This window comes from Falco punctatus, assembly GCF_963210335.1.
Source record: "Falco punctatus genome assembly, chromosome: 12".
NCBI classification, from domain to species: Eukaryota; Metazoa; Chordata; class Aves; order Falconiformes; family Falconidae; genus Falco; species Falco punctatus.
This window is the reverse complement of record NC_137592.1, coordinates 26,169,030-26,191,865: the sequence shown is the minus strand read 5'-3', so window position 1 is coordinate 26,191,865 and position 22,836 is coordinate 26,169,030. Positions and strand designations below refer to the sequence as shown.

The window sequence follows — 22,836 nt, the reverse complement described above, 5'->3', positions numbered from 1 at the left end:
CTAAGAGTTATTCAGAAGTAATCAAAGATATTAAGGAGCTGAAGAACACGTCAGCATCCTCTGAAGCATTACACGATATCTAACCACCCACCAAAGGGCTGAGTTTATCAGTGAACTTCTGCTGAGGATCCCGCTCTGGCACTCGCTTTCTGTTTCTTCTCCTGATGTCAAGCTTCGCAGGCCTTTGTGGTAAGTCATTCTGGATTTCTTATTTTTCCACACTGTCAAATACCCCCGAATACTTATTTGTTCTCAGCCTTCACGCAGTAACTGATGGCTCCACTGTCTACTCTATTATGCAGAATCTCACTCTCTGAGACCAGGTTATTTCCCTTTTTCCTATGCAGGGCACCCATCTTTACGGCAAGAACATTTAAAATCTGTTCCTTTTCATCTTTAGATCACAAACTTTACCCCTCTCTTATCAAACTGGTGTTTGGGGTTTTGCTACCCTAATTCATTCCTGTCTCACTGACTTGAATGCTGCAGTTTACTGTGAATAACCACAGTAGAAATAATGAACAGACATCCCAGTCAGAGTTTGGGTCATCAGACTGTGAGATGACAAAAAGATGAGTCCAACGGACCTTGAGTCTGAGTTTGGCAAATGACATAAGGTAGTAAAAACTAGAGAGTAGGTGGAAGCAAAGAAGCGATTGGATTGTGTTGCTAATTTAGAAGCAGTAATTCCAGAATCAACATTTTTGATGTGCAAAGACAAATCTTGATCTTATAGTTAAATCTTATCCAGAGACTGATGAATTAGGAAAGGTCTATGGGAAATTCTATGGAAGAAGGTACTAAAGTGCTCCAAAGAAAGCTAGGCATGCTAACTTAGAAGCTGCAATCACCACCAGGGTTGAAATGAGAAATTATGACCCTAAACCACATAAAATAAAGAAACCTAGACACAGACCAAGATCGTTCTGTTTGGTCCTAAACAAATACAACCACACACGCACCAAAAACAAACAACAAAAAACCCCCAAACCAACCAAGGGGTGGGTGAGGGGAAGGTGTTTCAGAGTATCTTGCTGCCACATGAGTACACCAACAGGTAAATTACTTTAAAGCCACAAGGTCATGCTTTGGAGAGCATAAAGGCAATAAAAGATGGAGAGAAAACTCTGCCAGCCTGTCCCACTGGTGTCTTAAGCTGTCAACAGGTACACTACAAATACACACAAATCATATGGATACCAGATTTTATATATTGCCTTTAGCTGTCTGAGGGAAAAATGAAATCACAATGAGGCTCCCCATCATGAATGAAGGGTATTGAAGTCGCCTGCATGTGTCCTGGCAGTGCCATATGACATCATAGGATAGCTCAAGATGGATTTCATGTTGATGTAAACCACTGTTTAATTTCAGGAGTATAGGTATCAAACAGCTCTAAGACTTGCTTCATGGATGTTAAAAGAAATGTTTACTTTTTAAAGCAATTACTTAACTTTCCCAATTATCCAGAAAAATGACCTCATTGTAGCATGTAAATGTGCATTGGAGAGTCTGTATGTAAGCTATAAAAAAAATATAGCTTTTAAAAATAGATATGCAACAGGATTGAGATACTTGAGCCCTAGACACATGCAGTATATATGCAGTGAGAGTAAAGGCAGCTTTTGTACTGCTGTTACCACCCAAGCCCCACTGAACATTTACAAAATTTAGAACATCTCCCTAAAGTGTTTATAATGGTATCTACTTTACTTGCAAGTAACCAGCCAGATGGGATGGCAAAGATCAAGCTTTCACATTGTGTGAAAAACAAGTCCTTCCTTCCAGCCTCCTTCTACAACCCTTAGGATAGTTCTTACTACCTACTTTGTGCTGGCACTTTGCTCTGCATTACCTTACCAGCATATAGATAAGGCTGTGTGATGGGACCTTATTAGATCAAAAAAATCTGAGCTACTGCATCTCTCAGCCTCTAAACTGATCATAAAGCAACAAACTGGGGCTTTCATTAATTCCATTTACCTCTAAAACATTTTAGGTGGCATCTAGTCATGCCTCCCTGCAGGTTTAGTAGGAAGACGGCAGCTATAATTTTCTCCAGCAAAAAGGTATTTTTGGTATCTCATACATGGTTTGAAAGGTTAGACAGAGCTTCTGCATTTACCAACACAAGCACGATTTGGAAATACCTTTCTTGGACAAGAGGCTTGTGATAGAAACCATTATAAAGGTAAGTAAACGCCTGCCTAAAATAAAAGGTGAGGTGCTGTAACGTCAGGAAGTTGGGAGACACTTCCTAAAAATTTTGTCCTTACTTGCCACCTTCCATTCATCTGTGTCCTTCCTTGTAAATCCCGCAGGTTTAATCTGTGCAAATTGGGAAAGAGCAGGCAAAGGCTGGAAGACAGCAGTGCCAGCTACAAATTGCTTCTCATGTTCTTCAGCAGCCTAAAAGCCACGTAGGCACAGGCATGTGCAACACACGTGTGAGAAAAATGGGTTATGTCTCAGCTTACTAAGTATCTGCAGGATTCAGATCAGCCCTGTGGGTATTCATTCTTCCAGGAGACATTGCATGTCTTTTCCCAAATAAAATAATACAGTGGAGACTGTGGGGATAAACTCACTGAAAGGCATGATGCAAACATGAGCTTTCCCTACTGTCACCTTCTAATGCCTCTCTGTAAAATATTAAAAGGAAAAATTATCATCAAAAGAGGTTTGCATCCAAGGTTTCGAGAGCGCTGGTTAATATGCACAGTTGTCCCAATAAATTGTTAAATGTGTTTGCAGTGAATTCGTAAATCACTCTGTGAGGCATTGAAATAACTGGCACTACTGTTTTGGCTCAGTTACCAGTTTTACATCAGGGACTTATTTTCCAGTTTTTTTCCTCTAAGTTGCTGTAATCATGTGCTGCAGTTGAATCTAAACTGAATGGCATGCACAATAAATACACTCCCTCACTGAGATCATGCAAGCACTATAAAATGTAAAAGAAAACAGTGGAAGGCATTGAAGTGGTTCACACTGTGACCTTTTATAAACCAAGAAGAGAAAAACAGCAGAAAAGCAAAATTTGTCAGATTTATCTGCTCCTTTTGGCTTAATAACAGAGACTATGTTTGCTTGTCTTTTGAGGACATCTATGGTGCAGGAAAAAGCCTACCTGAGCATAAAAGAAATCCCAACTCAGAGCTTTCTTTCATCAACTCACAGATGCAACCCAACTGTGTATTTTTTTTTTTTTTCAGAATCTTACATCTGAAGTGATGACCCTTATGCAAAAGGAGTCACTGGAGTGAGCAGACACTGACTTGCAAAGCAAGCAACGTGTTTGTTTGGAGCAGAAAGACTCATTCTGTACCTCAACAACAACCCCGTCTGTCACAGCCTTGTTATGGCTTGATCTTATGCCATGTAAAACCCACAAATCTTCAGAAAGCAAAATAGCTACAAATGCCAGAAGGGACATTAGCATCTCTCAGTCTCTTCCAAATGTAAACAGCTACAAATCAGAAGCTGATCTTACAAAGTGCCCTTATCAGTGTTTAAAAACAATCAGGATCCTACAACCCCAGGTTATCTGCTTTTGGTTTTGGTTCTTATATCTACAACAAATGCCCTAAGTGAGACAGAGAAAAGCGAGCTGGGCTAACCCAGAGTACAGAAGACCTGGTTTCTGATCCCAAATCTGCCTCCCGGCTTCCTGCAGCAGAAGCTCCACAAGGAGCACCATGGAGCAACAGCTACTGCTGCCTCTGGTTAGCTGGTGACCTGGTCAAGTTAGGCTGTTTTACAGGGCAGGCGATTTTTTTGGTAAGCTCTGAAGTAAAGCTAATGCAACGTGACAAGACTTTGATTACCGTACAGGTGATATATCAGCAAAAGGCCAGTTCTTCACATTTCTTGCCTTCACAATTGCGCTTCAGCTGAAGAAAACAAAAGAAGGCAGTAGTAAGTGTAATCATCTTAGCTTTTCTTAACAACATATAATTTTTGTTTTCCAAAACATCCTATATGACAACTCCGTGCTCACGATTTTTAAAATGCTAAACTATGTACATTAAGTGACTGGGAATGTATAAATCAAAGTGTATATATATCTAACACACACACACACAGAGTCTCGAAGAATGTGACTTTGGTACTTTTCAATGCATATTAAGAAACATTACAGTCATTCTCTGCTTTGCAATGGAAATATACTCTTTTTAATGGTGCTTTACTTTTGAAAAACAGGAGCTAAAAATCTTAAGGTCTTTGATTGTAACTGAATTTCTCACTTTCAGACTCTAGACTATTCCTGATTTTATTTTCCAAAAGAAAACTAAACTGCTAAAACTAAACAGCTGGAAACCTATTTTCTCTCAGTTGGTCATATAGATACATACCTGTTTCTCAAATCCTCAATTCTGGTACTTGTTTAGTTGGGTTTTTTCCCTTCTTCCTTATGGATGCTACCTCTGTAAAATGAATTCAGATTCATAGAAAAAAATTAGTTTGGAAGGGACCTCAGGAGGTCACCTGCTCCAGCCTCCTCAGAGCAGTGCCAGGTTCAAGGTGAGATCAGGGCCAGCTGCGGTTCAAAAACCTCCAAGGAGGGACTTTCCATGGTGCTTACCACTCTCATGATGAAGGATACATTCCTCACATCTGAACAAAATTTCTCTCATTAAAACTTCTGATCATGACCTCTTGTCCCTTTGCCGTTGTGTCTGTCAGAAAGCCTGATCCCACTGCCTCCAAAAGCTCCCTTTGGAGAGTGGAAGATGACAACTGGATCCTCTCACCCACCCATAGCCTTCTCCAGACCCAGCAAACCCCACTGCCTCAGCAACCCCAAGCACCTCTCATGCTCTTGCTTCCTAACCGCCTTGGTGCCTCTCCTCTGGCCTCACTCCAGTTTATCACTGTCTTTACTGGGGGCTCAGTGCTACAGAGAGTTTTTCAGAAAGAGCTACTGGAATTCACCTACAAAATCACGCGGAATATCTCAGCTCCTCAGCAAAAACAAAAGAACTACCTTTTCCAGCAGCAGATTATTCCATCCATCCAAGAGCTACTGTAACTGCTGGTAAGTGGCAGGTGCAATCTTCAGCCACAGCTGGGTGAGGGTGTTTCTTTCTCTCCTAAAGGATTTCAGATCCAGACAGAACGGTTTATGTTTTGGTGATGCTCTGTGCTGAAAACCACTTTTTTTGCTGTAGAGAAGGGAAGAAAATAAGGAAAAGCGGAGTTGCCCAGTTTCTTAGTTGCTCAGTGTCATTCCTATAAACCCTCATAAAGGCACAAATTTTCCAGTTGACTGGGAAAGAACAATTGGGTTTTTCACTACAACCGACTTTGGGCTTTGCTGCTACATCCAGAAAAAAGCAAGTGCAGGAACAGTACGGACATAGATAAAGTGTTCAAGAGGAATGCTAATCCAACCTAAGGTAATCCACTATTTGGAAATGATTCTCAGTCACCCAGGGGATGGAGACATCACTTTTATCTATGACCTTAAGGCTGATTTTCATGCACCTCTCTCCTATATTTCACGTTAGAATCATTCCTATTATGACCAAAAGAAATTTACCTGCTGCCCATGGAGAACTCCAGAAACAGTGAGAACATCCACACGCCAAAGTTACAGCTGCCTGGACAGCCTGGGTAGCTGTCACAGGGCTGGAGGCGAAACTGCCCGGACAAGGCAGCTAACTACAGCCCAGCTAGGAATATATCATAGCCCTCCGCTGTTCGTGCCAGGAACCACCACAGATCCATTGGGATGCAATAACAACAAATAACAAAAAAATTTCATCTTCAAGGAGAGACCCAAAAGAGAAAAGCAAGGGTACGTTATTTGCTTATGCCTTGGTTCCATAATTTGCCCCCCGCCCCGTAGGGACCAAACGAGTGGCATTGCAACTCTTGCCCTAAGGACTGAAGTAGCTAAACAGATCATTTGCACTGAAGTAATTTAGAAAATGGTTATAAATAACCCACATGTTGATCTTTGGCTTCCTGCAGCCTGCGCCAGTATGAGAAATGACTCCAGGAATAATTCCAGAAAAAAGCCCTGTCCACTTGCTGACTTCCATTCTGCCTTTTGTTTTCACATCCACTTTCAGATAAAACTGCTCCTGCTGGAATACCCTAGCATACTGCAGCGCTATGAAAAATCATATTGCTAATCTATTTCTCCTGCCTTGGGAGAGGAGAACAACCTTGATATTCTCTTCTCAGAGCGCCTTTGCATCCACTTCGGCAATGGGTTTGGATGGAATCTGAAAGAACATTTCTATCCTGCAGAACAACATTGTGGGGACCCTTATCATTTCAGGTGTTTTGTGAGTCCCACAACACTCATTCCAGCCCTATTTGCTGTAGATTTCTTCCATAAATCTGCACTGTAACTTGCTCCAAGCCAGCACTACGTTTCCTAGCACACTCTGCCCCAGTAAACAACACTTTTTGGGTATCTCCACTGGTGAATCTACCGATCGAATGAAACGAACTGCCTAGTCAATAAGAAAAAGTCCAATGACAACATAGGAAGTCAGGAAACACTGGACAGATCCAGCAGAAATTACTGGGGGGAAAATCAAATGCCTCTACGGAAAGTGTTGTAATTTAGTTTTATTCCAGGTCTAAAAGTGGAAAAACTTAAAGCTTCATACTACTTTACAGCGGCGCCGTTCAGGGTCTGCCAATGTTTCCATTATGAACTGCAATTTTCAGGGGTTTATAACTCAGCCATAAAAATTTGCTTGGGATGAAACTAGAAATAAAAGCTCTCCACCCAAAAACTAACTCTCCCCCCCCCCCCCTTTTTTTTTAATAGAGGAGAGTTAAACGTTAAATTGAATTTGCTTATTTTTAAGCTAGATCATTTAAAAAAAAAAGGAAAAGATCATTTTATGTCACTTTTTTTACTATTACAAAATATAGACTAACAGGAGAATCTGGGGTTATAGCAGATGACAAAGCAAATACATGTCAATACCATTACGCTGCAAGAGGGCACTGGTCTTTTTGGTTTGTGTTAAAAATGTGAACATTATTCCTAAGAGACAGGCAGTAGTTATTCTGTGCAACTTTGCAATGGAAAGGTCTCATCCACAATACTCTAGCCAATTCGAGCATCACACATTAGAAAGGAGTAAACCACAGCAGAACAATAAAACTTACACAGACCTACAAAACATGATATAAGGAAAGATTGAAGAACTTCAGATTTCATCTAGAAGAATATCATGGGTAAGTGGCAACTGTTTCCCAATATGAGAAAAAAAATAATAAATTGTAAGGAGGATGGTGATCAGATGCTTTCCAGGTTCACTTCATAAAGAGTAAGAAAAAACTGAAGTTTATCTGCAAGAATGAAGTTTTAAGTTACATGCCTGTAAATTCACATGGCAGTGAAGTCATGCAGTGGAATCACCCTCATCTTGACCTGGTCATATTACTTAGCAAATATTTCTCTTGAGGCTGGATAATCATTTTGAAGTTGGTGGTGAAACATAGCACTCAAATACACTTTATTCAAATATAGCATTCAGATATATACCCTGAAGTTGTATGACCAGCTTAAAAAAACCCCACATCATCTTTTTTACTAAAGATAATTTGACGGTAGTTTTTTTTTTTTTCCCCTTTGCTTTGTATTTCCAGAGGTTTTAGAGCATATTTCCAGTTTCGCTGCAATTCAGACAAAAACCAAAACGCTAATAAGCAAAAATTCTCACATAATCATGAATCTATGTGAGCTAAGGGCTGATGAAATACGTAACAAAATTATGGAATTTGCAACAAAACAACAAGAGGTTTTAGCTCTGCATTTTTTTCTATTACGCAGTTGGTTTACTTTCCACATTTTAATTGGGACAGAGAAACTAGACTGAGCAGTTTCTCTTGCTTACAGTATAACTTTTCTTTCACTTTGCTAAACTAATATAATTTCAAGTGTCTTTTAACTAGCAATCTTCTATCATTTACCTAAGGAGTATGCCCTATAAAACCAAGGCACCGGAGCTATCTACACCAATTTGAACAGAATTTGGGAATCAATTTTTTTCGGTCTTTTGGGAAAAAATTAGGAGTATCTTCGGAGTTTATTAGCCAGAAATATTTGCTGGCTTCTAATTCCTTCTGTGGTAGCTTACCACAAAGGCTGGGAGTTTACAGTAATTTCAATACAGTGTAAAATGTTGATTTATAATTTAAGATATTCAGCTTTGCAAAGCTTCTGACTGTGTTCTACATTTGGCTGAAGGATCAGCTGACAAAGCATTTTATTTTATGCACATCACATAAATTGTAAATATCGCTGAATCTGTCCCAAAGAGAAGCTTATCTCCAAGCAGTGGCTGGGGAACAGATCATAACCTTCTGCTGCTCTGGAAGGCTTCTGACATTTTCTACTCCCCCTTTGGCCCCTGTAAGTATTACATATTCTCTGAACTGAGGTTATGGCCCCCAGGGTCTTTCCTCTGAAGGTTATTCACCACTACTGCTGTCCTCCCTCACCCTCTCTCAGCCACGTCTCATTGGATTGCATCATGCTTGTACCTCTCTTATCTGCTTCCCAGGTATTGACTGTCAACTTCAAACGTTACCCTGCCTCACCATATTATACATTGGTTTTGATCCATAAAAAAAAAAGAAAAAAGAGAAACGATAAAAACCCTCACAAACAAAAACAGTAGTGCATGTCATTTTTCTTCCTAGAAGGTCAAATCCTCTGGGACCGCGTTTCTCATCCACACATACTGCCAGGACAGCACCTCACTCCACACACCTCAGGCGGCATCACCAGACCCAAAGGCACTTGAGACCCAGATGTTTTGTCTCTGCATCGGCCTTGTGCAAGCCCAGCTTACTGCTGACCGAGCGGGCGAGACTGTCAGCTGCCCACAGCCAGCCACCCCAGCAGCACGCTGGCAGGCTCATGGTACTCTGCTGCTGCCTGGACACACCATGCCCTTCTCATCCGTCCATCACCCCACATGCCCCTGCAGGCAGAAGAAACTCTCGAGCACTTGGCTCCTGCCCCTGCTGCAGTTCTGCTCTGAGTCCAAACCATGCTCGCTCCCACCAGGCGGACACGGAGAGCACCGGGCTCCGGTATGAAAACACCTTTGGAAGAGACTAGATATTGCTCCCCACGTAGCCCAAACAGAACACAGGGTGAGCACCTCAAAAATATTTCACAGCAAAGGTGACCAAATCAGCTTCAGTGATCTGTGACAGAAGGGACTACAGGGACAGTTGGGTTTCACCTTCAAACAGTTCAGAAGATGCCACTAGAGATGGCCTGAGGCACCGCCGCAGTTTTCTGGCAGAAACGCAGGCCCAAGTATCAGGTCACGGACAGACTTGGTGCACTCACCTGGTAATAAAAGCACCCAAAGTCCGTGTGTCAGCAAACGTGTGATGCCGGAGCTCGGATTTACACAGCAACGTCACAGAACCGCGCGGATCCCCCCGTTCTCGGTCCTGCTCAGGGTGGTGCCCCGCAGCACACGCCGCCACCGCACACGCTGCTCCATCCCGCGTGGCAGGAGGACAACATGTAAGGCTCGATGCCCCTGGACTGCTTCCTCTCCTCGCTACCCACCTCCCGCCAAGATTTTAACGACATCGACAGCAGATCCTATTAGCTGCGCAGAACTCTTGATTTTTCAGGCTGGCACTTGAAAATGTCTTAGCTGAAGGTGAGATGTGGTCGAGGGAACCTCAAGAGAAATAACAAAATGAAGCAATACTATTATAAGCAGTCCTTGGGTGGGTTACAAGTCAAGCTGCTGATGACTGAGTGAGTTTAATCACCTTTAGAGCCCTGTAACCTCCCTGAAATAGCCCAAAATGTTATGAAATGGAATTTGTATGCAGGACGCAAGGAAAACAGACCTTTAAATTTACCAGACTTACAACTATGATTATGACAATAATGGTGGGTCAGAATGTTCCCATTACATCAGTGGATCTATAATTAGCCCCTAACTTTGTTTTTGAGGGAATAAAAACATCTTTCAGCTTGCCACTTGTTGCTGTATTAATTGCAACCCAAGTGCCCCCCCTCTAGCTGTCAGCATTACGCCACCGTTTCACCTACGTTTTCTTGAGGCTTAAAAAACCCCAAAATAAAATAAAAATCATTGCAGTACTGAATTGCCCCTTCGACATCCTCTTCTACTTGATGTACTCTCCAGGAGAAGCAGCTCCTCAGCTGGCACAGGGTCAACCCCCCAGTAACTCCACTCGTGTCAGGGCCTTGGCTGATGTATGTTGGCACGGTTCGACGGGTCCCAAAGGAGCTACACCAATTTACAGAAGGAACTGGCACAGACAACTCCGCTCTACTCCGTATAGCATTAACAGGTCCTCCTAATTATTTATTGAAAGAATGTTTTATTTTCCTGCTGCTCTCTAAAGCCAAGTCCCTCCAAGGTGGTCTCCATCCAGCGCCTGGAGCTGCATGTGAAGCTGTTTCTGGACGCCTGCAAGTCCTGCGTGCCACCGTCAGGTAACCTTACCAGGTCTGGACAGCCAGCCACCAGCTGAACGCATGCAGAGCTCTGAACATGACGTTTGGGCACAAATCTGGGAACACAATTTGCGCCATTTAATTGTCTCAGTAAGCCAAAACACAATTTTGACTACAAGAGACATCAGCGCACGCAGATGTTATACATGTAAATCATTATGCACTCACTTGTGGTTACAGCACTGGAGGGAATTTGAGAAAATAAAATGAGGCCCATCCTTCTTAGCACCACTTCAGCATTTGATTAAGTACAAAGGAAAGGTTTTAAAGAAATTGCCAGTGAGTTACATTTAAATGGCGTGAGGTAATTACAGTACAATAATTTTTAAAGCCCACCTTAATGCACTGACTGCTGTGGAGGAACACTGACTTCAGACTTTCTGACACTTGTGTATGCTTCACTGCAAGAAGGGAATGACACTGATTTCAAATACCAGTACAGACAGCAATCAATGTAAGCATGCACAGAAGTGTTTGGTAGACCAGGATCCACGCTACTACTTCTGCTGCATCCTATCATGTTAGCACATTACAGTTCTGTGGTTAAAAACGAGACAGCTGCAGTAGCTTTCTGAATACTGCCTCCTGTCATAGAACACAGACTGTCACAACTAAGGAAAAAAAAAGAAGGCAGTGTTTTCTGAAAAAATATTTTTTCCATAAATATATATTCCTATAGTAATAATTTTAATACTGTAAAAAGGTAAGGACAAAAAGATTTACCTGTAGTTCCCTGTCTTCCATTTATCTCCCCTTTTACTGATTTCCCCTGGTAAAAAGGGAAGAAGTAGAAGAGAAATGGAGACAAAAATCCTCAAAGGAACGAAGAACCTTTATGGTATTTGAAGATAAAACAAAACTCTTTTCCAGGCTGAAAGGAAGGAGGGGGGGAGGGGGGTGGGTGGAGAAGAAAAGCTTTAGTCAAGCAGAATTTTTTTGAAAAATAACTAACAAAACAGAAATTCTTGCACTGTATTCCCCTCCCTCACCAATACTATTTGTTGCATTTCAAAACCTCATACAATAAGGGCAGCCAGCCTGCAAATCTGGAAGGGAATTCAGCACATGTTATTGGTGGATGATTTCAACATAGCCACAAGGGGAATGCATTTAAAGATCCATATGTTTAGTTGGCACCAAATCAAGTTCCATTAAATAACACTGTATTCAGCTACACAACAAATTTACTTACCATACATTTCACATGAGAACTAATTTGTTTGATAGGAATATTGCTGATGTTTATACTGGTTTACTGTAATGAAAACAGTATTTTCCAAACTATGAACAAATGCATACCAGTAGTTTTACAGTGGCTTATCCAAAGTACTGGTAGTGCTTCAAGAAGGGAATTTATACAATATGTATGTTTCTCAGCGCTGCTCGCGCCAAACATAGTAGGGAGGTTCCACTATGAAGACGGAACTTGCCTGTAACACCGGGAGGGCAGACTGAAGCCTCTGCATGGGCCATGGGGAGAGCTGCTGAGGCCAGCTGGGCTACAGGTAATTCCAGGCTTGGCAGCTTGGTGTGTCCAAATATACCTTCAGGAAAACCGGGCATGTATGTCCAGGGCTGTTGGAGTGGAGCATGACACGAGGCTCTCCTTTCTCATGACACTCTACAGAAATTATGAAGGCAATCAGTTACCCGCTGTTTTAGCTGAATGTCAAACCCCTAATTTTTAATATGAAACCAAGGGTCTTTATATAAAATGTGAAATTCACATACCATTGCCTATCTGGTCAACAAGGCTGCCAAATATTTTCACATACAGAAAAACACTGGTGACTGAGTTGTGCTATAAAAACAATAGAACATCTTGAGGATTTCAGTTAGTAATTCCATGCGGTCTGGCATTAATCAATTGGACATCTTCAGAAAAAAATATATTTCCTTAGTGGGGAAAAAACCACTTCTTCCAAGAAAGTCACCTCCAGTGTTTCGCATGTTTATATTTTTGCTTAGAGAAGCATCGGGGGTTTTTTTTTTAAAAATACACATCTGAGAAGGAGCCAAGGATGACTTAATGATGCACTTACTGAAACCTCTGCAAATCATCTTTTCTGTCAGCTTTCGATATACAAAATCTGCCTTGGCACTTGCAATCTTAATATCCATTCCTTTCTTTTCACCAGGACAGTTCAGACTTCTGGTTATGAGTCACACTAAATTATAGATACAAACAGAAGCATGGGCCACGTTCTTCCCCAAAAATATGTCAACATATTATTAAAAATACCAGCAGTACCATCCTTCATTTTTGATCCAGTTCATTACCAAGGAAATTATTTTAAATTAGCACATGCACTTCACATCACCTTTGTACATGCTGCAGGTGTCCACAGCACAAAAATCTCTTCCTGTAAGGAAAAATCTGCATGGTTCTAAGTGTAAATCTGATGTGACGTGTCATGGGATCAAACAGGCTGATTACTCGACAGGAGAGGGAACCTGCTTCTAAAACAAGCTTCCTCTCCCTTCCCTAAAAAGCGGGGAAGGCAAGGTGGCAGTCAGACAGGCACCTCCAAGTCCTCACTGGAAAATACTCTGACATATATCAAAGAAAGGGTTCATCCCATTTCCAAACCCTGAGCTCCTCATTAGGCATTTATTTGTCAGATTGAGACTGCAACTTGTTCAGTCGAAACAGTGAAAAACATTCGTCTGTACGGGACAGGATCAAGGCTTAAGTCAAGATGTGTCTATGGATAAACCTGATCTAAATTATTGCATATTGGGAAAAAAAAATCCTGTTGATGGCAATGCAATTGGTCTTGTCCAAAAAGTCATCCATCACCCATTGGATGCAGTGCAAAGAGAATGAAGGGAAGCTCCATTTTCTTTTTAAGTATAAAAGAAGTTTGCTGCCAGAATGATGTATCACATTAACCTGCTAATTATCTGAACTTACACTTCATAAACAAGTAAACCCAAAAGAGAGACCTTCCTCAGACATAAGCTACCTTAACTGGGCTAGAGATTAGCAGTTAAAAATCACAGCCATGGAAGGGAACGATGGTTGAGCATTCATCCATTCTTATTACTCTGGAAGTATTAAATCACTGCCTTTGCATTTTTGGCATACTCCTGTGTAAGGTTCATAATTATTTTGGCTGCCCCCCACAAAACCTTGGCTGCACTAAAAACTTCACCCCAAACCCTCCAAACTCAAACAAAACTGGTCAAAACTAGAAAAAAGAAAGGCAGAAAAAGGGTCAAACCCAGAAAAAAAATAGTGAAACCTGGACAAACACCCAGAAAAAAAAACAAACAGGAAAAAACTGGGAACAAACCCTGGGAAAAAATCCCGGGAGAAAAAAAAAAAAGAAAAAAGAAAAAAGAAAAAAGAAAAGGAAAAAAAAAAGCAAAACCCCAAGAAGCAGAGCCCTGAGTTTGCTCCTCCTAAAACTTCATGGCATCTATCTCGTTAACATCTTACTACCATACGTAAACACCCCTAAAGGTGTCAAGAGTGAAAGATTAGGGATGAATGAAAAAACAGTTGCATTCTTTTCCACTCTCTTCATCTAAATGTAGATACAACTGATAAGACATACCAGTTCAGGACTCTGGATGCCCCTGCACTGCTACTGTGACTGTCCCAACAACATGTAACCCAGCAGTGAAAAGGGAACTCTTTGTGATCCTTATAGATTCTACAAAGTACTTCAAATGCCGCCTGGCAATCAACAGGCCGGTCCCGGAGCTGTAGTGCCACTAAGCGCTGTCGAGATGCCCTTTCAGCAAACGAACCCCTGCCCTGTGCTCTGGTATCAACTTAAACATGATTTTTTTTTTTTTAAGCGTAGTGCAAAGGGGCCAAGTTGAAACAGGCCAGCCAGTCAAAAACCTATCTGGATTACTTCTTGCTGTCAAGCAGCTGGGCTAATTTTGACTATTAAAGTTTTCATTTGACTAGAGATCTAACAGCAGGCCCACTGTCTTCAAGGACTAATATTGCCTCTGGCTGCTTCTCAATACCAACCAACAGTCCAACTTTTTCTGGGCTAAAACTCAATCTGTTTGTCCAACCTGAGCTAGGCACCATCTGGGACACAGAGCCACACCATCCTCGGCAAACAGGCCAGGCCAGTCACACCACCCTCGCTGTAGCTACCTGCAGACTGAGGGAAAACTCTACAGAGAAGTTCTCTAACATCCCAAAAGTGACCTCAAAACTCGGGGATTTGGGACCCCTTTACAACACACACCTAACAGATCTCCAATCTTATGTCACAATGCATCTCTGGGTTAGTTGGGATTTCACTCACAAGCCGAGGAAGATGGAAGAAGATGGATGCAAGTGTGGGACTTCACTGTTTTCCAAGAGTGTCATGAAATGCAGACCTTACAAACGTCATGAAATGTGGACCTTTGTAAATGCTTCTCACCCTGTATCAAGGGAACGAAACCAAAGTCTGTATCCACTGCATCTGCAATTATTGACACCGCAAAAACAATCTAAAAAACTGGGTTTGGCGTGGTAATAGTTTCTATTCCTTTCATGATATCATTTCAACCATTTTGCACTATGCTCTGACCTTGTTACAAGCCACCTTGCTAGGAGCCCACCACTTTCCCATCTGCATGCGCTTGTCACCAAAATGAATTACCACTTTGCATTAGTGGCTTGAATAGTCTCCTGATAGAAACTGCAGGAAGAGCAGAAAACGGTGCAAAACTCAAAATGATGTATAATCGCCAAAATGCTACAACTTCAGTTGTCAAGGGTTCTAATTAGAGTTGGGACAAGGCAATGTTAGCTCAGCTGCCTCTGAACACACCTGTTTCAATTTAATTTGCAGTAATTAGGTAGCTTAGGGCACCAGGAAAAAAAAAAAAATGCTGTTCACTTACTGTTTCAAATAGCCGAGTTTTCATGTGCCATTTAAAATCCTGTTTTTCAGAACAGACTGCTGACTTGCTAATGCTAGCAAAATGAAATAAAGCAAAATATTTTTAGCAGCAGGAAGTTGTTACTTGCTACTGCCAATTACATGCCTTGTACTTGAACAGTGACATTTTTTCCCCTTTGCTTATTCTTCAAGATAGGTAAAAGCTGGCTTCGGTCTCAGTGCATGAGGATTTGAACAAAACTCTTCGTCCCCCGGACTTGGCAGACTCTTCTGGAGTCATAGCCAATACTGGCAGCAATCTGCTGTGACAGAGCAAACAACAGTGTCCTAGATCCACTCTTCAAAAAAGGGGGAAGGAGAAGATTAAGCAAGAGACCTGGATCTATTGGCTTTGGAAAAAGGCTGAATACCTTGTCATGCTCAGAAAATTACTGAATTTGGGGAGGAGAAAATGGGGCAGAGCGGGGAAAATAATAATAATAATAATAATGATAATAAAAAGCATTAAAATTACTTAAGAATATTTATACTCTGAGTTAATTTATCAAACTGACACAGAGATGAATCATCCACCATAAAAGTAATGGGATACAAGTTTTCTTTATATCACAATCATTATTTACAACCCTTAAATATTCACAAAGGAGTCAAGTATCCTCATCTTTCAATTTAAAATGCGATCTTGCAAGCCAAAGTAAAACTGTTGGCAAAAATAAGTTTCTAAAGGAACAGTGCCCAAAGAATGATATCTTCAAAACCAGAATAGATTTTAACAATCATGATGGCACTGTTTTGTTTTTCGTTTAAACCTACACTATAAACCACACAGGGCTCAAGCAACTCACATAAAGCTACATCTCCGAGTAACAAAACAATGAACGCAGGTAATAACAAGGGCCTGTGGTATAGCTAGACGCAGCTACTTACGACTTTTGAAACTACAACACAAACCTCAGTTGTTGGGGGTTTTTTTGTTGGTTTTTTTGAGGCACCATACAATTCTGCTTTGATGTAGGTTAATTCCCACATGCTGAGAATCCAACTGAAGGCAATACGACTCCTCAAGTAAAAGTCCATCACTTTAATAATCGTCCAAGCTTTAATGCCATTAGAAAGCTAACCATACCACTGTATACTTTTCCATCTTAGAACACACACACAGACACAAAAAAAATCTGGGAAATTCACAGCAATGCTTCCTGAATACTGTTTTGATTATTTAGGAATGGTTTTACTATTAGCAGTCATTATTTTCCATAGACTAATGTGGATGTGTACTTAAAAACTGGACAAGAAAACAGAAAAAGAAACCCGTATGATAAAATGAGTGTGAATAGTCAGCACCATCATTTTACCACTTCCTTCAGTGAACTTCATAAAATAAAATAGTATCTACCTGAAGCTTTGCTTATATAACATATATGGAACACTCATATATGTATATATATAAGCCACACATGATCTTAAAACCACAAAAATCAGGAAGTATATGAAAGCTTATCTTCTTTTATTCATTTGTCTTTGCTGCCTCAACAGGTAATTTTTTTACAATCCAGGTTTTTAGTTTTTCTATTTCTGTTCTGTTTAACTCATGATTAAGATTTGGAAAACTATGAAGTGATGCTGATACTCCCAGTGACTTCAACATCTTGTTGGTCTCTTCACCCCATGAGTAGAGAACTAGTTCATCAGCAGTTCCATGACACTGAAATAATTCTGGAAGAACACCTTCATTTCTTTTCAAAGCCTAGATGGAGAAGAAACACAGCCACACATATCACTAAAAATTTTAAAAGAATAGTTACAATTACATGGTGACAACTTCCATAGCATTTCATTTATTAACCTGGTTCTAGCGGTCATATCGTACTATCTCTACAAAAATAAAAAATAAATATTGGAAAAAACTGCACTTCAAATTCCAATGTGCTAACTCTTGACAAACAATAGGGTGTACTTTAAGGTCTCCGTCTCTCTCTAAATAAGAGAAATAGAAAAAATTCATGACAGTAGATGGAGCTCATGAGTATTGTAATTCTCACAAAATTTCAAAGAATAGTTACACTTGCATGGACTCTAACAACTAAGGACAACTTGCACAGCACTTCATTTGCTAATCTACCTTCTACACTGACTTTGAATAAAATAATTGTACTGTCTGTGCAAAAAAGCAACAAAACACCATGTAAGGACAGCTTTAAAGCCTCACTTCCCTAATATTCTGCTTATTTATTTCCAGGAAATGTCATAAGTTAAGAATATTAATCAATTGCCTCAGATGAATAAACACGCTATATGCAATTTTAATGATCATGTTTTTCTTTCAGCTCAGCAGTTTTTCTGTGACGTCCACCACACACTCACCTGGTAAACAGCAGATTCTTTGTTGAGAAAACTAGACAAAGCAAATACACCTGCCAGATCTTGATGAAACCTATATGCTAAATGCATTGCCATTCCACCTCCCATCGAAAAGCCTCCTAGGATGCAACAACAGAAACAAAGATTGGATTTCACTATATGTCTTTGTAACCCAGTGTCCAACTTATTTCTATCTTCAAACTTGTTTCTTTTAAACACAATGCAATCAAAAACCATCTTGACTAACATAATGATTACACTGATCTTAAAGCATAATTCAGTTAAGAAGTTGGATATCTAAAGTACTGCTGAAAATTCATTACTGAGAGAGAAAAACAATTAAAAAAAATCAGCTAAAATGCCATTACTTTAGAAGCCATTCATGTATGATCCCTACCAGACAGCTGGAAACATGTGGCCATATATTCTCTGATGTTAACAAAGCAAAACTCTACGGATAATTTTCACTGCTTTTTAGTTCAACTTGTTTTTCCCCTAGGCTAGCAGCAATCACACATGCAAGATCTGTATCACTATTGTACATAACCAATGAACATTCACCACATTAGACTAGTACACAGAGCTGGATGTTTTTTTTTTTGTTGTTATACCTTAGGATATATAATAGATAGGGAAAAATGCAATGTACCCCACCTGAGATTTAATAGGACTTCTGAATTAATAGCCTTCTGTGTTCCATATGTCTCTTCAGCTGTACAAACTCCTTACACCAGATAACTCCTCAGGGACAATTTTTACATGACAAATGCTTATTCATTAAGGAAGAAATCCTGCATACCACTTCACAAGGACACAGTATGTAGGTTATCATATTGATTGCATCCAGACAAGAACTAGGGTGAACAATGACTGGCTGCTGAAGTATCTTCCAGCACAGAGATGGCAACCAGCAGAAAGGTAATGACCGCAGCTCTACTTAGACCAGCACTAGCATCCATGGTGCTGGTGATACAATTGGTTTGTGCCAGGTAGTTAACTGGTGTAATCAGTTGCATAATACTGAGCCCAGACGTTTTCACCAAGAGACATGAAATCAGGGACTGAAGAAGAAATACAAAACCAGTAGACAAAATACCAAACCATTTCAGCTTGTTACCTTTTGAAGTGATTAAAATGAGACTCCAGAGTGGGAGTGGCTCTTTTGTAAGGGCTATATAAGTCCTCTAGGCTTGACTTCTGTGCTACGCTGAAGTCTGACATGGGTGCTAAACAAAACCTGGCCAGGAAGCAGTGCCCCTGCAGCACCAAATCCGAGCGAAATGATGTCCTGCAACTTTAGTACTTCACTGGATCCTGGGACCACACCAGGAATCTCTGGTGCACACAAGCTCAAGACGCAGAAAACACTGCATTTTGTAAATATTAACTGGGTCAGAGTGAGGCTGTTCCTAAAGGGAAATCCTCTTCCCGCATGTTTGTATCTGCAAGTTCCAGCAGGTCTGAGGCCCTGCTAGCTCACAGTCAATCCCACATTATGACTGGAAGATTTGGCTGGATTTGTGTAGGAAATTTTCCTGAAAACACTACACTAATCCAGACATAAAGTGTGTTCTTTCTTTCTCCCACACATTATGATTTCTGATGATTTCAGATCAGAATTTCTACTGAGTTTCTGACTCTTCTTTTTACTTTACTGTCACCTTGTAGTCTTGATACAATTATGGCCAGAAGTGGTAACTGCAGGTTCCTGACTTGCAGAAGTTGGATCTTAAGAGAGAAAGAGCAAGACCACACAACATGGAAGACTGGAATCTCGCTTCCCTTTTTCAAACAGTCCTTAACTGAATTAGGACAGCTGTATCCTCAAACTAGGAGATACGGCCTGGGATCCCCTACCTATGCACCCAGGGGGCTGACAATACCCTGATATTTACCTTCAGTAAATAAATCCAGGACCTGTTTACCCTACGAATCAATCTTTAACCAGCTCAATGATAAATGTAGCATGTTTAAGTGCCCAGTGGCAGTTCAGAAACAAAGGTAGTACAGGAAAAATAGGAATGAATGTGGGTGAACAAGTTTAGAGCAGACCTTAGAAACTACAGCACCTGAAATTTTGAATAGCTTGTCTTCACAAAAATAAAAATATTGGAAACACTACTGCAAGCCTTTCATCTGCATCACTATTTCCTACCAGATATGTTCTCCTATCACACATAAAAGAATTCTACAATGAAAAAAAAACCTGATAAATGCTGCATGTGTCATAGTGATCACAAAAATTCAACATCATTGACCCCACAATCACAGACAGAGAAAAATTTAGCCTTCTGAGAAAGTATGTAAGATATAGCAGCTACACAAAATTACTATGTAAACAACATCATCTTGTGCTGAAGTTTCCTTTATGCTCTTCTGTGGAGTCTGATCATTTACGTCATTTCCTTTTGATCATTCTGGATAATGCTGTCATCCCCAAACCCAGAAAGTATCACTTACACTCTAAGAGACCACTTTGATTTGCTTACAAATAACTACATATATACTTTGTCCACATATAAAATGAAGTCCACTTTAAGTATTTTAGAATACAGGAAAAAAGCTGCATTGAAAACTCATTACTAGTTTGTAAATGATTTAATCTAAAATTTTGTACCCAGTTAGTCACACTCTGGCAACACTATCTGCAATTACTCACCAGCAGTCTTTGACAATGCAGTCACCTTCTGTTTAGAAGAATATTAGGTAATGGTTCTTTTATGTGGCTCACACTACTATGACAAAATGTAATACAAAAGACAAGTTCTTTGAATTTGGTTTTCCAGGGGAAAACCTGAAGTTTATCACTTGATACCGTAACAGTCTCTGAGTAAATGCTGTATAGCACATGCTATATTTGAATGAGCATTTCTAGTTGGAGACAATTTTTTTCTATTACAAGAAGTATTTCAGTATAAGCATAAATTTGACATAAAACACGCTCAGTCAAGAACTTTTTGCAAGAATTCAGATTTTGGATTAAGGAAAAGTAAGAAGCAGGTACAGATATTACACAAAAAAACAACCTTACGAAGTGACAGTCAGAATGTAAGCAAAACAGAGAAGTACAAGTATGCTTATATACACCAATGATCTCAGCATAAAGGATATGTAAACCTCACAGCACTGCTAAGCAGATTGCGTCATGAGTGTTAAGGAAGATCAAAAATGACACAACATTTCAACCTTAGATGGGCAGAACAGAACAAGTCCTTTGCTTGAGACCAATCTAGTCCCAAGCATACAATGGGTATGCACAGTTCAGAATTTGCCAATTGATTTCACATAAAAAGTATATTAATTTTCCATTTTCCCCCTTATATCTGTTTTTTAAAAGATCTATTTTTAAAAAGATCTGTGAATAATGCTTCAAAACAACTAGAAATTGTTTGCTCTATAATGTTCAGGATACCAGTTCAGAAAAGGCAGCTAACAATCTGCATTTATTTCCCTGCTTTACAAAAGAAGTTTATGCACAGGCTAAGAGATAAGCACATACAAAACCCCAATTAAGTAAAGAAATTTTCTTCCAGTTGCAAAGAAACTTCACTCAAGTTCATGTTTATGACCTTAAATCTGCTTCTGTGTAGTGCTGGTTTCTAGGTAATACCCTTATGCAGTGAGAAGAACGCTGCCTGTAACTTGCTTTCCTAGTTGAGGAAGACCTGCTGAAATCACAGGATCGTCACGCTTCCAAATTAAAGAATTTGAATCAGAAGGAAACTTCCATGCAATACTTTACTAAAAACAAAACATTCTTTGCTGCAGTATTACCTGTAACTATGTTAAGGTAACCCCAGCCATACGGTGATGTAACACTGAGTGAAGAGAGATTCAATTTCTCGTATGCAATTTATTCCTGCTTGGATAAAATGGAAACCCTCATCACAGCTGCCATTTTTCAGTGATAAAACCTTCTTTCCAGAGCTTGTAAATGGTTTTAGGAGCCTTTTAAACTTCAGAGTGTTTGTATAAAGTCTTGAGCTCATTTCTGCTAAAGATCTTGATTTATATTAATTTGCTCCTCATTTGTATCTGTCTTAAATGATAATCTGGTCCATGATGACACTTCAACATTATATCAAGTTCAGGAAACCAAATATTTACCTACTGTCAAACTTCAGCTTTATTCATTTCTTTGCATTTGGTCTAACAATATTTGGGTTTGTATCTCAGAAAATGACTAACTTTATTATCTAGCACAAAGGTTTCCTTATTTAGTCTCTCTCGTGTCCTGTATACATAAGAATGCTAAAAACTCTGCCTTCTCCCCCATGCTCCACTTTAGTGCCTGCAATGACCTATTCCTGAGTTCAGAAAGCTCTTCAGGTTTTCTTCCTTCATTACAGAAAAAACACCTCTCTAACACACGCAGGTTTGACACTGCCAATTGTTTCCTGAGCCATATAGATCTGACTGTAAAGTGCCTTAGTCAATTTGTTATAGATAATTATTATGGACTTAGGAAACAACAAACCGGATCATTTTTTCCATCTTTCCAATATAATTTTAAGATGTGATCAAAGCTGTTTTCCATACTAGAAATCACAGCCATATGAAACAGGTTTTAGTTATTAATCACATTTAGTGCATGAATTCTGCCATCTGCACTGAGTAGAGATCTTCTGAACCTTGCAGAAACAGACCTTGAGGACTTCTCACATTAATATTAGTGGCAGAGGTAGAAACTGCTTTATTACAGCACAGAACCAAAAGAGGAAGAGAAGCTAAGCCCCTGACTTTGATGCGATAAGTATTCGGACTTGGGAGTACGGGTAGGTTTTGCTGTGTTTATTTTTAGCAGTTTCTCTCTTGTAGTTGTTCTTCATCTTCCCTGGATTTCTTCAGATTTGTCAGTGCAGCTTTAGTAACAAAGTGGCAAGAGATGAATGCTACAGCACACAGTGCCTGTGCCAGCACAGTGCAAGGAGAGACAAATATTCCTCTGTTGTATAACGCTACCCCAGCACAGTTAGAATTTGTCTTTGCTCGTTCTGTTATCATCACAACAGATTACACACTCTTGCCTCATTTTCTTTCCATTCTCCCTGCAATTTTCATTCTCAATTTCTCCTTTCTTTAGATATTTCAGCTTAAATTTCTTTCTTGGTTTGGTATCAG

At 40.0% G+C, this 22,836-nt stretch overlaps 1 protein-coding gene across 3 annotated transcripts in view; it reads right to left on the bottom strand.

Moving 5' to 3' along the window:
• Positions 1–351: 351 nt before the first annotated feature.
• LYPLAL1 (lysophospholipase like 1) overlaps positions 352–22,836 on the bottom strand; it is a 45,578-nt gene continuing 23,093 nt past the window's right edge. The window contains exons 4-8 of one of the 3 annotated variants that reach the window (XR_013931501.1): positions 17,719–17,834; positions 4,988–17,101; positions 4,356–4,427; positions 3,828–3,893; positions 352–2,642 (exon numbers count right to left, since the gene is read on the bottom strand). Coding sequence is in view for 1 of the 3 variants with exons in the window: in XM_080408561.1 (XP_080264687.1) it covers positions 16,862–17,101; positions 17,719–17,834 (356 nt within the window). In the remaining 2 variants the exon portion in view is untranslated. Of the gene's footprint in view, positions 3,894–4,355; positions 4,428–4,987; positions 17,102–17,718; positions 17,835–22,836 lie in introns of those variants that run through there. The other 2 variants (XR_013931500.1, XM_080408561.1) reach the window with 2 other exon arrangements.